The sequence below is a fragment of the Ambystoma mexicanum genome, chromosome 8 (assembly GCF_040938575.1).
Source record: "Ambystoma mexicanum isolate Mex_15411 chromosome 8, UKY_AmexF1_1, whole genome shotgun sequence".
Classification (NCBI taxonomy): Eukaryota; Metazoa; Chordata; class Amphibia; order Caudata; family Ambystomatidae; genus Ambystoma; species Ambystoma mexicanum.
In genome coordinates, this window is record NC_090929.1 from 1,427,315,760 (window position 1) to 1,427,328,786 (window position 13,027).

General features: G+C 43.9%; 1 protein-coding gene across 2 annotated transcripts in view; it reads left to right on the forward strand.

Annotated features, from left to right (window-relative positions):
- The window catches only part of MMS19 (MMS19 homolog, cytosolic iron-sulfur assembly component), a 1,998,114-nt gene that overhangs the window by 566,059 nt on the left and 1,419,028 nt on the right, over positions 1–13,027 (forward strand). For both annotated transcript variants that reach the window (XM_069611573.1, XM_069611574.1), the window contains exon 9: positions 1,365–1,451. In XM_069611573.1, the coding sequence (XP_069467674.1) occupies positions 1,365–1,451 (87 nt within the window). The remainder of the gene's footprint in view (positions 1–1,364; positions 1,452–13,027) is intronic.

Genomic DNA, 13,027 nt, shown 5'->3' on the forward strand with positions numbered 1-13,027 from the left:
AATTGGCATGGATGAGAAGGGGCCGTAAAAAAAATAGCATAGTGGAAAGTATCCCTGGGAGACTGTAAGATGTGGGATGCGACACACAACAAATAACACTATAAAGGAAAGGGTTAGCACAGTAGGGGCTGTAAATGTAGAAATGGAGCAAAGCGTTAAGGGCATGGCTAGGCACAAGATTAACGGAGCACACATACTGCCATAGTTTACCTGGTTGAGGCTTCATGCACACCTGAATCCATGAGGTGCAGCCTCATTATCTGATGTAATCTCTGATGCTTTTCTGAGTGCTTGTCTTTGCTTCTGGTAGCACTCAAAATATTTGCAGTGTATTTGAAAAATATTGCAAAATATATGTGTGCAGTGTGCAGACCGCACACAGTCAATGCGCCACATTGTCAACCGATCACATAGGACATGTGGGTCACATGGCAGGTGGGGGGCTTGAATTCACTATTGTCATGACAGCCACACATTAATCCCAGACAGGGGTCAGATAAAAAACATTGCTTCAAAAAAGGTTATCTTAAAAGCAGCTTTATAGAAGACTAAAGTGAATTAACTAGTCCTGCTCCACAGGAGCAAATGGAAAGATCTAAGCTGCTGTCACTCATACCCAAAATCATAGCCTTGCTGATAACAATTTATTACAGATTGTGTTTACTAGGGTCAAAGTTAAGGAGAAATGTTATAAATTGATGATGGTAAACTGGTATTGGCCAATTTGACTGAGTTATGTTGACCGTATGGCCCATTTGACCGAATTTAGGCTGTAGGAAATGATCGTACAACCAGAAATTCGGTCAAATGGGCCATACGGTCCCATAAAAGCGAACAAGGGGAACCGGGGTTGCGGGAGTGTCCCTCGCTCCCCTTGCTTGCAATAATGGGAATGGGGGTTGCAGTGGTTCCGCCCGCTTCCAGGACATTGGAACATTGGAACCAGGGGACTTTAAAAAAAAAGTAAGGGAACCTACAGCGTCAGTTCCGACCCGCATTGCAGGGACGGAACTGATGCTGCAGGGTCCGATGCAGAGGCAACAGTGAAAGCTAAGTGGGGAGAGGGAGGTGGGGGGAGGTAGGGATGTATTGGGGGCGAGGGAGGGAGGGGAAAGGGGGATGGATTGGAATGATTTTGCCTGCAGCTAAATTTGGTCCAAGGTGAAATTGGCTACGGCCAAATCTGCCGTGAACAATTGGACCACAGTCAAATCATACCAATCCTAGGAAACTAGTCCTGCAGCTTATTTCTATTGTTTTGGAACACATAATGTGCATTGTTCAATGTAAGAGATGCTTTGCAATGTTTTATGTTTCTTTTAAAGGTAGTTACCTTATTGAGTTTATCCTACATTTTGTTCTAGCCACCAAGCGACCCACATGGCATCACAAAGGATGAGCTGATTGAAGGCCTCCGTGCAGTTTTAACATCCACCACCCAGTTCGCAGAGGTAACCTTTTCATTAATTTGAAATAAATGCCTGATAAGACTGCTTCGGGACAGTGTAAGATGGCCACACAAAATACCAGTGTAGAGGATCAATAACTATGCCTGAAGATAATAGCCAATAGAATATTCTTTGAGAATCATTGATTTTGCATTTTTCATAGCATCATAATGCAACAATCAACCTCTGCTGATTGATCATCCCCCAGTCTCCTCATTCACACACCATGATACCTTGCCAGTGCCCTTGCCATAATGCAGAGCCCAATATCTGCATTCATAGCATAAAATATGTCTTCAACCGAACACTGCACTTCGAGAAATCTGGTCCAAATGGCTGTTTGGTACAGTGTGCCAATTTTTGTGTATATCAGATACTTAAATGCACCCACTGATCATATTAAGTCATTCCCTTGTAATTCTCCTCGGTGGGTTGTTCCCAGTTGTATTGTATCGTATTGTATTTGGTTATTTATATAGCGCTCTTTCCCCACTTGAATGGCCTCAATGCGCTTTGTAGTTGGAACGCCCTCGGTGACCGTAGTCCATGTGCTGGAGGTTTTACGAGTTTTAGGTTAGGAGATGCATGTGTGCATTTTCGCCATTCTAGGACTTAGGTGGCTGGCTAGGCTCCACTAGGCAGCCCAAGAAAGGTCAGGCACAGGGGTGGGCGCTGTTGGTGGTTTGCAATAGACTGCTATTGTTGATATGGTCGATGTGTGGCCAGCTATATCAAATTTATTTTCATTGGTAGTCAATATATGCTAGTGGCAGAGGTGTTGAGGTACGTCATGTGTTTGTGTGGACGGCTATATGCGCTGCTAGACCGGATGAGCATAGCCTTAGCTGCATTCTATGGTGCATGGATGTTTAGCAGTGCATGCGGCCTGTGTCCGCAGACGTGGTGTAAGGTATACATACCATGGGCTTCGATGTTGTTCGGGTGCAGCGATCTTTGTCCATTGTGGACAGCATGGTCTCATTATTTGTGGTCTCTCTGGTGCAAGAGTCTGAGCGGTGAGGGCGATCGAGTTTAGATATGGCCTTATCTGTTGATGCTGGTTGATGGCAGTCTGTTCCCCGTATGGCACGTACGGCCGGCTGCTACTGCTGGTTTACAGGTGGGATTATGCCTTTGCAACCACCTTGTAGTTGGCTGTTGTTGGGCGTTAGAGTAGGACACTGTGCCCGGGGACTCGGGAGGGGGTACTGCTTGTCCTTCTCTTGAGCTCAGTGCGTTGAACGAAAACTAGGTGAAATGGCCCAGAGTGACTGGTTGTATGTGCCACTGAGGCATGGGGGGTGGTTGGTGGTTAGGCTAGGTTTAGGTTAGTGGGTGGCTGCGTCCCCTGCTGACACCTGCAGACACTATCTGGAGCCGCTACTGCGGGAGCCGCCCTTTGCCTTGGGGCCCTTAGCCGCGGGGGCTGCACAGGCAGAGGGCTGCCCTGGGAAGCTTTGTTAAGAGCGGAGATTAGCCAATTGGGAGTAGTACTAGCCTCCTCGCCAGGGCTAGTGTCAACAACCACCATTTTGCACCCCCTCTGATTGCTAACCTGTATGGTCTGATGAAAGTATGGCTAATTTGGTGCAAAAAAGGTGGATTGCGCAAGTAGTGTCCTATCCATAAAGTCTGAGACCCTGGCATGAAATACAATAATCTTGGGGCATTTATATATTATATGCAACTCCAGCTTGGTGCCAGTATCTTCAATATCCCACCATAGAGGAATGTTTTGACTCCATAAGACTGGTGGGTTATGAGTATGCTCTATGCAGAATATTATACAAAATCAATTTTGTGTTCTCGTGGATGGGTCCCATTCAAGGGAGAATTTGTTGCGCTACTGTTATGCTAATTAATGTAATTGTGGAAAAAACACTACTATACCATGTCTAATTGCCACTGTACTGAGATCATGCCTATAAAGCAGAAAAAAAAGTAAACCAAACATCAGGGTTAGAAAAAATAGGTAGAGTTAGGGATTGCTTATAAGCACAAGTCTAGGACAGAAATGGCTAGAAAATTAATGTTGACGTAGGGATAATGCTAAAGGGAAGGAGATGCAAAAAAGGCAATAGGAAAAGGAAGGAAGGCATGAGGAGAGTTAACAGGTAAGGGGCTTTTTGGGAAGGAAACTGGGCTAGATAGGGGTGGTCCTACTCCAAATCCTGTAAGACCCTATTTAAACTAGGCTTTATTGATGAAAAACAAGAAAGCAAGAACTGGTTGGCAAAAAAAGACATAACACTAAAGATCTACATAATTACAGAAAGGTTTTTAAAATGGGGAATTTGGTAGTGTAATCTTCTGGTAATTCCGTTTGGGGTTTAAACACAATGTTATCTTCTAGCTTTTTCAGTCACTACCGATACTGTGCATGCAGATTCTCTCTGCATATTAGACAAGACAGTCCTTTTTTCGATGAAAGAAGTCTTGGCACGTGTACAATATCAAGCGTAGAATACCTGGATTCTTATTTGTCCAGATTTATGTTAATTAAATTGGGAACAGGAGTTGCCATATAAACATAAGTGTTTACAAAATCTTCTTGGATCATTTTAAAAAGTGTTAATGTATTGCTGCAAATGTAGTCAAATATTTGACCCCATAATTACTGGTAGGTTCCAGTTACCCCAGCATTTAAAGCACTGTGGAAGGTCACTGGTGACAGTAAAAATTTGCTTATATCCTGATTCAAGTCCCTTGCAAAATTACCATTATTTTATTTATAGTATCATACATTGGCAAATACCAACTTTTAATGCTAAACAGTCAAAATTCCTAAAATCCTTTAAAAGAAGCAGAAAAAAAATGCAGAAATAAGCACATAATCTAAAATTCAGCAGCAAACTCGTATAGCTTACAACCGTCGAATAATGCCCATAACTAAAAGATGCCAACGCATCGATGGATCAAGACAGTAATTCTAGTGTAACCACTACTTTCCTCCACAAAATAGTGAAATAAATGATACTAGCCTTGTGGTTTCCACTCATGAACATAGCCCACAGTTCAACATTAGAATGGGGTCCAGTGAGGCCAGCAGCTAACGGAGCATTCCCCCGACAGTATCTAGTAGTAGAGTCACATGAGAACAGAAAATTAACAGTTCCCCCACACAGCCGACAGAACCTATTATGTCTCGGTATCTTAAGCCAAGCACCCACTTCTCCAATGTTTTTGATGTGTTAAATATTGGTTTAAGATAATCCAATACCAGATTATTACCCACAAAGTGAGATATGTAGGCTGGCATTGCTACCTGTTTCTGCGCATATTCCAAAAACGCAGTAGCATTATTTTTCGTTGCTAAATTTACAATTAGCTGCTCTTTGCTAATGTATGCAGGATAGATTTCATTGTTTTTTTTAAAGACATTGAGAGGCACTTGGATAACAGGCTCTGGCACTAAAGTCAGCCATTTTTCTGCAATGGTACAGAGTCTCACTAGGCATCAAGCTTGCTTGTGTTAAGAGCACTTTGTGCATCATCCCCTTAAGGGTATTTAATTGGAGCGTGATTGTCCAGTAAGTGGAAGGATAACCAAGGTGAGCCTTAACATAAATGGGGACTACGTCTAATTCAAGATGGACCATTTCGGTAGTGGTCCAGGGTGGGAGTCTCGGCAATTTCTTAATTATGGTTCGTTCAAATCTAGACATTTCTAATGATTTTGGCAGAGCCCAAGTTTCAGCCCCATATAAAATGATAGGTAAGATCTTTAAGTTGGTACATGCATAGCAATGCCTTGATTGAGAATCCCCCACCCTTATGGGCGAATGACCTAATGCTACTTGCGCGATCAGCGAAGATCTCAACTTAATCTGATCCAGATTCTCTTCTCCACTTAGTTTACAATCCAAATAGATAGCCAAGTATTTGTACTCTGTGATGACCTCAAACTGGTACCCCCTCCATCTCCCATCGGATGGATTTAACATTTTTATCGACAGGACTGAAGTACACGATTTTAGTTTGAGAGATGTTCCCGATTAGTGAGTTTGTATCAGAGTAAACTTTCCGAAGTGACCAGGTGACTGCAGGTCCCCCGGCGTGAGATCCATCAGAACAAGATCTTCTGCATACCCCATCCACTGCAGGTGGGTGGTACCCAGCTTCAGGAGGGATAGAAATGGGATTCAGGATGGCTCCTCCAAGATCGCAGAGACCTAAATGAAACAAAATTGGGGCTAAAATACAGCCTTGTTTTGAGGCCGTTCTGGGTGGAGATCCATCTAGAAGTCCCTCTAACCTGATATAGCCAGACCTTAACCCTAGTGCCCTCATGCAGGTAAATAATAATTTTCAATAGACCGGAGGGGATGTTCCAGCTTTGTAATTTAGTCCAAAGCCTGTTCCAATCAACCATGTTGAACGCAGCACTGAAATCGATTAAGGCTGTGTATACTGGTAGTTTCTGTATCATTCATGCCTGTCGAATAATGGTAACCAAGGCTAAGCTGTTATCAGTAGTGCTAGTGCCTCTGCGAAATCCTGTTTGGTTGAAGGGAATAATGTTGTTTAGCTCTGCCCACTCCTCCAACTCATTAAGTAAAACGTGGGCAAAGATCTTTGCAGAGGCATCTAACATGGCCACTAGGCAGTAGTTAGGAGGGTTGTTGTGGCTACCTTTCTTTAATACCGGGACAATGTATACTGTCCCGCCAAGAAGATATTGTTTGTGTAACACAAATATATTGGAACAGCCAATGTAGAGAAGTTAGCCCAAACTGCAGGATCTGTCTTGATAATTCAATTACATACAGATCCTTACGGGACCAGGAGCCCTCAAGGCTTTACTGGCAGTAATGAGAAGGCTGATGTCATTCACCCCCATTATAAAATCTGACACTTTTATTTCTGAATACCTGCTCAACATGGGCTATCCAGGAGGCTTCAGCAACTCCATTAATAGCTCTGTTACAGCCAGCCCTGCCGTTGACCATCTTCCAGAGAAGACCAAAATTGTTTGTTAAAGACAAGTGTACTAGAGCCTGCCATCGAGCGCACTCCACATGGAACATAACTCGTTTTAGCCTGTGTTGGTACTTGGTTTTGCTCACTTTCACCCTGTGTTCTTGATCTAACAGGTTTAGTGCCAATCTGGCCAAAGTTCGAAGTTCACTGCGTAGTGCTCTTTTTGTCTCTGACAGCTTTGTCGAATACATTGCAGTGTGGTTTTCTTAGACCAATCCCCGCCCTTTCACCAACAGGGGGCTCAACTGTGGAGCACTACTTAATAATCCTGATACAGTCCTCAAATTGAGTCATAACCTTTTTAGCATCCCCTCTAGAGAGGTCACTATTGACAGCAAGAGCAACATCAGGGAATGCAATCAATTTAGATTGTGCCACCTGCGAAGCCTTGCCAATGTTTCCATAACTCCATGTTACCCGATTTAATGTAGGGTTAACATTCAGGCGACAAGTGGTAACAGGACCGAGTGGAGCCATCTGGAAACGTAGGCACGCCACACAAGGGTAATGGTTGCTCTTGTGGCGCTGGCAGGCACATCGATCTGTGACAAGGAAGTGGAATTTGCATTCGAGACATAATCCAAGATTCTACTCCCCCGGGTGCCACACGGGTGAACTGGTGGGACATCTGAGGAGTGAACCCCGTTGGCCATCGAGAAGCCCGCTGAGTATAACATAGTAGCCCAGCAGATTCTATGTTTACAGTTCCCAAATGGACCACCACCTCTGATAGTGATGGGCAGATGTTCCATGTCCTGCTCACTTTACAGATCAATCTTGGGCATTTTTGCATTAATGTCCCCACAAATCAAAGCTCTAGTATCCATTGAAGAGTTGCAGGCAATGACCTCCGCTGCCTTGATCACTGCTGCATGGCTGCTTTTGTATGGGGGGATCATGTATGTTGCTAATGAGAATATCCTGCCCGCGCAGGCAGAGGGATCCACAGGAAAGACCACCCTGCCACAGAGATGGATCCTTGATCAGTCGAAGAGGATTTCTCACCCCCAGGGCAAAGCCTCCCTTCGGGTGGCTCCTGGGCCCCTGGATGGCAAGGGAGTTAAGTGTAGTCCATTAGTCAATCACTAATGGGTGCTTAAACTAGGTCTCCTGAAGGGTTATGGTGCTAAAACTGTGTGTGTTCCAATAGGTCATCGTGCTCGAACAAGTGGGAATAGCCCGCGTGTTCCAACTTAAAAACAAAAATGGTGACTTTTTTTTTTACTGTTGGGGTCGGCGAGAGCTGCCTTGCTATTTTGGCAAGGTTTGTCCAATGAAACTCATCCCCATCAAGTCCATTCCTGGTGTTGGAGACCTCTAAGTTGGCACATTCACCTAACTGAGGGGGGGAGGGGCGTCAAAGGACATACACTGGCAGAGTTGGATGGTGCCAGATCTCTCCCTCTTGCACTTTCAACACCACAGGGGCATATTATGTGTTTTCTCCTCTAGCACATCCATCTCAATAACACATTTGTCGCCCAGTTTGAGCAAAGGCGTACAGTGTGCCATAATAGATGAAAGTGTATCCTCGGCAAAGAAGGGGTCTATAGAAGTGGTTTTTGTAAGGAAGGCATGGTATCAATGGTAGACACAGACAATAGATGCAAGTTTCAAAAACCTTTATTTTCTATTTCATTAAGGTGGGGAGAATTCGTAACTGGCCCTAACTCTAGAATGGAAGTGGTCTTGACCATTAAACAAATAGGTCCAAGTAATTGTAGTCAAACTAAAAAGGCCTATACTAAAAAAAAAAGAAGAAAAAAAAATGTGCACTCCTTCTCAATTGACAAATCTGTAAAGGGGATATAAAAAGGAAAAATAGTGTCCTAAAAGAAAGGTCAGAATGGCCTCAGTAACAACTCCCTTCCCCACTTTCAGAAGCATGGGGCACCTGGAGTTTCTTTAAAAGGATAGGTGAATGGCACAGTTGTAGCAGTCTTCAACACTTTGGGTTACTGGTACAATTCAACAGTTCAGGCTTGAGCTTCAAGCTTTTGCCAGTTCCACAAGTTCTTTAGGCTTTGTCTGCTTTGCAACAGATGCACTGTTCTACTCACTTTCACTTTACCACAGTTCAGCACAGACTTCCCTCCACCGGGCTCGAGACTGTCTTTTCTCTTTGTGGGGGTTTCGTTCCCCATACTTTCTATTATCCGACTTTTTACTGTTGAAGAATTTTGAAACCGCAAGGATTTTCCATAGACCTCTGCATGACCACTTCGACCTTTCTTTAAACAATTTATCAATCAACAATCTTCCTCACCTCGCAACACCAATGCTTCATGTACTTGTAGTTTCTTATTCTGTTTGTTTTGCCCTCTTGGCATCTTTCAAAGTTCATGTACTTTGCCCTCTTGGCGTATTCAGAATTCATATACTTTGATTTTCACACCATCAACTCTCATTCGGGATCACAGTTACTTTCTTGCCTTCGTTTCCCGTTTTATCTTAACTTCAAACATTTCAGAGACTTTAGAATGTGGTATTCTGCCTCGCAGGACCACTCTACTTTCATCACAATTCAGCAATTGTCTTTTCCCTTACGCGTTTTATCGGCACATGTACAACCTTCAACTCTCGTTAGTCACTTAACACAAACCAGACTTTTGTTGCTTTTGATAACTCACTGGTCATGTTAATTGGGTTTCTTTCTTCAAATCCTTTCATGTAGCAGTCAGGGCCATTACCAATGCCTCCTCTGCTCCTCCCCAACTCTGTCGTTCACCCGGGAGGCTAGCAGGCTACCTCGCAGTACTTTGAAGGTATCTCCTTTCTGCTCACTCGGTTTCAGTCTTGAAACGCTTGCGGCTTTCTGAAAGTGTGGAATTCTCATCTGGATCTCTCTCGTTCACCGCAAGTGCCTATCAGCCCCTTGACCTTCCAAATTCGGCCTGGTTCGCATGAGCCGCGGAAGAGCTGCTCCTTCTCGTACCCAGCCTCTCGCTCCGTGTGCCTGTGTGCGCCACCTGACGGGGAGTGTTAACAAGTGGCAGGTGTGTGGTTAGGATTGCGTGCCTTACTCTGCCTGGTCTCATTAAAGGTACAGATCCATTGCAAGTCAGTAGAGGTAATCTTCCTGGCCTCATTCCTAATCTTCCTCGCTCAGTAGTGTTGTCCGTGTGAAGTGTAGGAATTATGGGAGCTGTAGTTTCCCATAAAAAAGGTGGGGATAGGGGTTAGATCGGTTGTGGAAAAAAGGATACCATGTCTCACAATCAGGTGCTTCTCCCCCACTCCCTGAGGACACCGTACCCATGTGATCCTCCATCGCTTTTCCACCCCCAGAGTCAGGATCCAAAAGCAAAGGCCTTTCCCTGGCCACCCGAGTATGGGATCCCTGGTGACTAGGTTGTGAAACACCCTCTGGTTTTACCCTTGCTTGTTGCAGGCTCCGACATTGTTATCCAAAAACTACAGGAAGAAATGTACATCCGTCCTTTTCACACTGCTTGTGTGCCGGAGAAGGTCATTTTCTGATAGATTTCATTGCTTATGAAGTGCCCTGAAGAAAACCACCTTTGCAAATAGTAAATATGAATAATTTAAATACAATTAAACTGAACTGCCAGAAAAATATAAATGATGAAATAAAAGTACACACTCTGCCATATTCTTTCCCAGTTTGTTTATGATATTATTGGATATTATTGGGGTGAAGTCATTTTAACCATATAAGCCAGTGTAATGTATTATTTTTTTCTTTTTAAAGCTACAGATATCCCCACTAGTATAAGTGACGCCATCAAATACAGTTCTAATAATACCAGAAAGAGTGTTGATAATGTGCATTGATCAAACCTCGTATCGCGAGTGTCTGTGACTGCCGTAGCTTGTTCTAGAGCCCTTTAGCAGTTGGGACACATACTTCATCAACAGTCTTACAGAGTACATGCAGGAATGTCTCTAAATAATGAAACTAAAGTGCTGTTCAAACTAAGTTCATGTCGCTAATTTCAGATGTAAAGTATTGTAGGGGTATTTTTGTTACCAATTTTAATCCATGTCTTTGCGCATCATTTTCCCATTATTTTCATTCAAGAACGTTTTTGAATTCTCTCAAGGCAACAATGTAAAGAAAAATAAGTGACCCCTGTCTGAATTCCCCAAAAGTCTAGATGGTTTTGGTTTCCAGTGGCATCAAAGACCTTTCTTAAAGGTATCTGGTAAGCTCAAATATGGAGGGATAAAACACTGCTGTGCTCCCTGGAGAACTCTGAAGCACCAATGGTGTCCATGGTGCAGCATAACGTGCCATGTTTTGGGCCCAGCTTAAAAAGCAAATTTATGCAGACTAAATTGAGTGACGGCGGAGCTCTTTGTCAAATTGTAGGGATTCCACCACTTCTCAATTTCTTGACTATGGATTGCCACCACGTTTTCCAGGAAGATGGTGGTATGGATAGTATGCTACTGCCACTTTTTTATAATATGGTACAGAGTGTTAGCCAAAACTGATCTCCATGCCATATTTTAGTTTATTAATTTAATGCTGGCTCCTAACCAGAGGACAAACCATTTTCCAAATTACTTGCTGCAGTGCGACAAAGCGCTGCAAACATAAAATGCTGTTTAGATGAAATCTTTCGAATGGTACATTAACTGTATTGAAGGCAGATGCATATACAATTAGCTTCTGCTCGGGGAATGCATTTTCATCTTGTGGGGCTTTTGGCATTCAGGCTACTAGTGCAAGTTAGACCGTCAATGTACAAAAATACAGTCATTTATTAGGCCTTTAAGGACACACTGGAAGATGAAAATCGCTTTTGAAATGTAACGTTTTTTTTTTAAAACATATTTTTATTGTTTTCTGATACAAAAATAAACATCAACACAATTATTTCTCCCAACTTCCCTCCCCCCTCCCCGGAAGAGTGGATCCTCATCAGTTTTCACTTCTGGAACATTTACGTACTGAACATGTCTGATATTTTAATGTTATGTGGACACCATTGATCCATGTAGTCTGATTTCAAATATTCTAGGACTTGTCCCCATTCCTTCATGAATGTGTTGTTTTGGTTCTGGAGATGGTGCGTAATCTTTTCCATGGTCATTTGGGACCACACCTTTTGCAGACAGGTGAATACCAGCGGCGGGTCTCGTTTCTTCCAGCTTTGAGCTATCGTTGCCCATGCCGCAATGACTAAACCCATGAAGCTCCTCCATTGTGCTTTGTGGAGTCTCTTGGCCTATGGGTCTTTAAATCCGCACAACCACACTCTTTCCCCCATTTGGTCTGCCTCTGGGAAAACTTTCTGGATTTCCAGTCGCACTTCCTTACAGAAGTCCTGTACTCCCTGGCAGTCCCACCAGATATGCCTCCAAGTTCCTGCGTCCGGGCACCCCCTCCATCAGAGATCCGACGTTGCCGGGTACATTGATTTGAGCCTCTCTGGGGTGTAGTGCCATTGTGTGATTATTTTCAACCACATTTCTCTGGTTTGGACTGCCCTGGTGAGTTTTGGGATACCCGCCCAGAGTTCTTCCCATTGCTGCCTGGTTATTTCTTCCCCCAGCGTGGCTTCCCATCTCCTCATGTATGCCCATTTTATTTCCTCTCCTTGTGTGTTAATGTGGGTATAAAGGGTTGACACCAGTTTTTTGTCTCCTGGGTTGGAAATTATGTACTTTTCAAATGGTGTAAGGTCCCTTGTGGCCGCCTGGAAGATCTCTGGTGTACTTAGCCAGTGTTTTATTTGCTCGTATCTGTAGCGGTCGGCTTCTGTTAGTTTCCACATGCGTTTGCATTTCTTGAAGGTGCCGTGAGAATGGCTCTGGAGATCCTCCGGGGTTTCCTGTTCCACACGTATTGCAATATGGCTTTGGAGAGTGCTTTGAAGAAGGAGTTAGGGACTGTTACTGGGAGGGCATGGAAGTGGTAGAGCACCCTGGGGAGTATATTCATTTTTACTGCTTGAATTCTGCCCCACCATGAGATCCTAAGCGGGGACCATCTTTCTAGATCCTGCCTGACACTAGCTAGGAGATGTGTGTAGTTGTTCTTATAAATCTTGTCTGCTCTGTGTGTTAGCGTCACCCCCAGGTATTTGATACCCTCCTCCACTATTTTTAGACTTTGCATGCCTGCAACTGTTTCTGTTGTCTCCTTGTCTCCGGCAAGGAGCATAATCTCTGATTCTTAATCAGTTAATCTTCAGGCCTGAGATCGCCCCAAATTCCTCCAGTATTTCTATGGATTTTGTCGGGGAGTTCACAGGGTCTTCCAGGGCCAATAGCATGTCATCTGCATATGCAATAACTTTATGTTGCCTGTCCGCCATCTCGATCCCTCTTACCCCCACCGTTTCCCTTATCTTGATTAGGAGAGGCTCCAAAAATATAGCATATAGCAGAGGTGATAGGGGGCATCCCTGTTTCGTACCCCTCGTTCTCTCCACCCTCCCCGTGACCTCTCCGTTTATTGCTTTTCTTATCGATGGGGAGTTGTAGTTGGCTTTAACCATATTTATAAACTGCTCTCCGAACCCCATATGCTTCAACGTTTTAAGGAGGAAGGACCATTCAACCCGGTCAAAGGCCTTCTCGGCGTCTAGTGAGAGTAGGATTGCTGCTGTGTGGGTGAAGCCTATTTT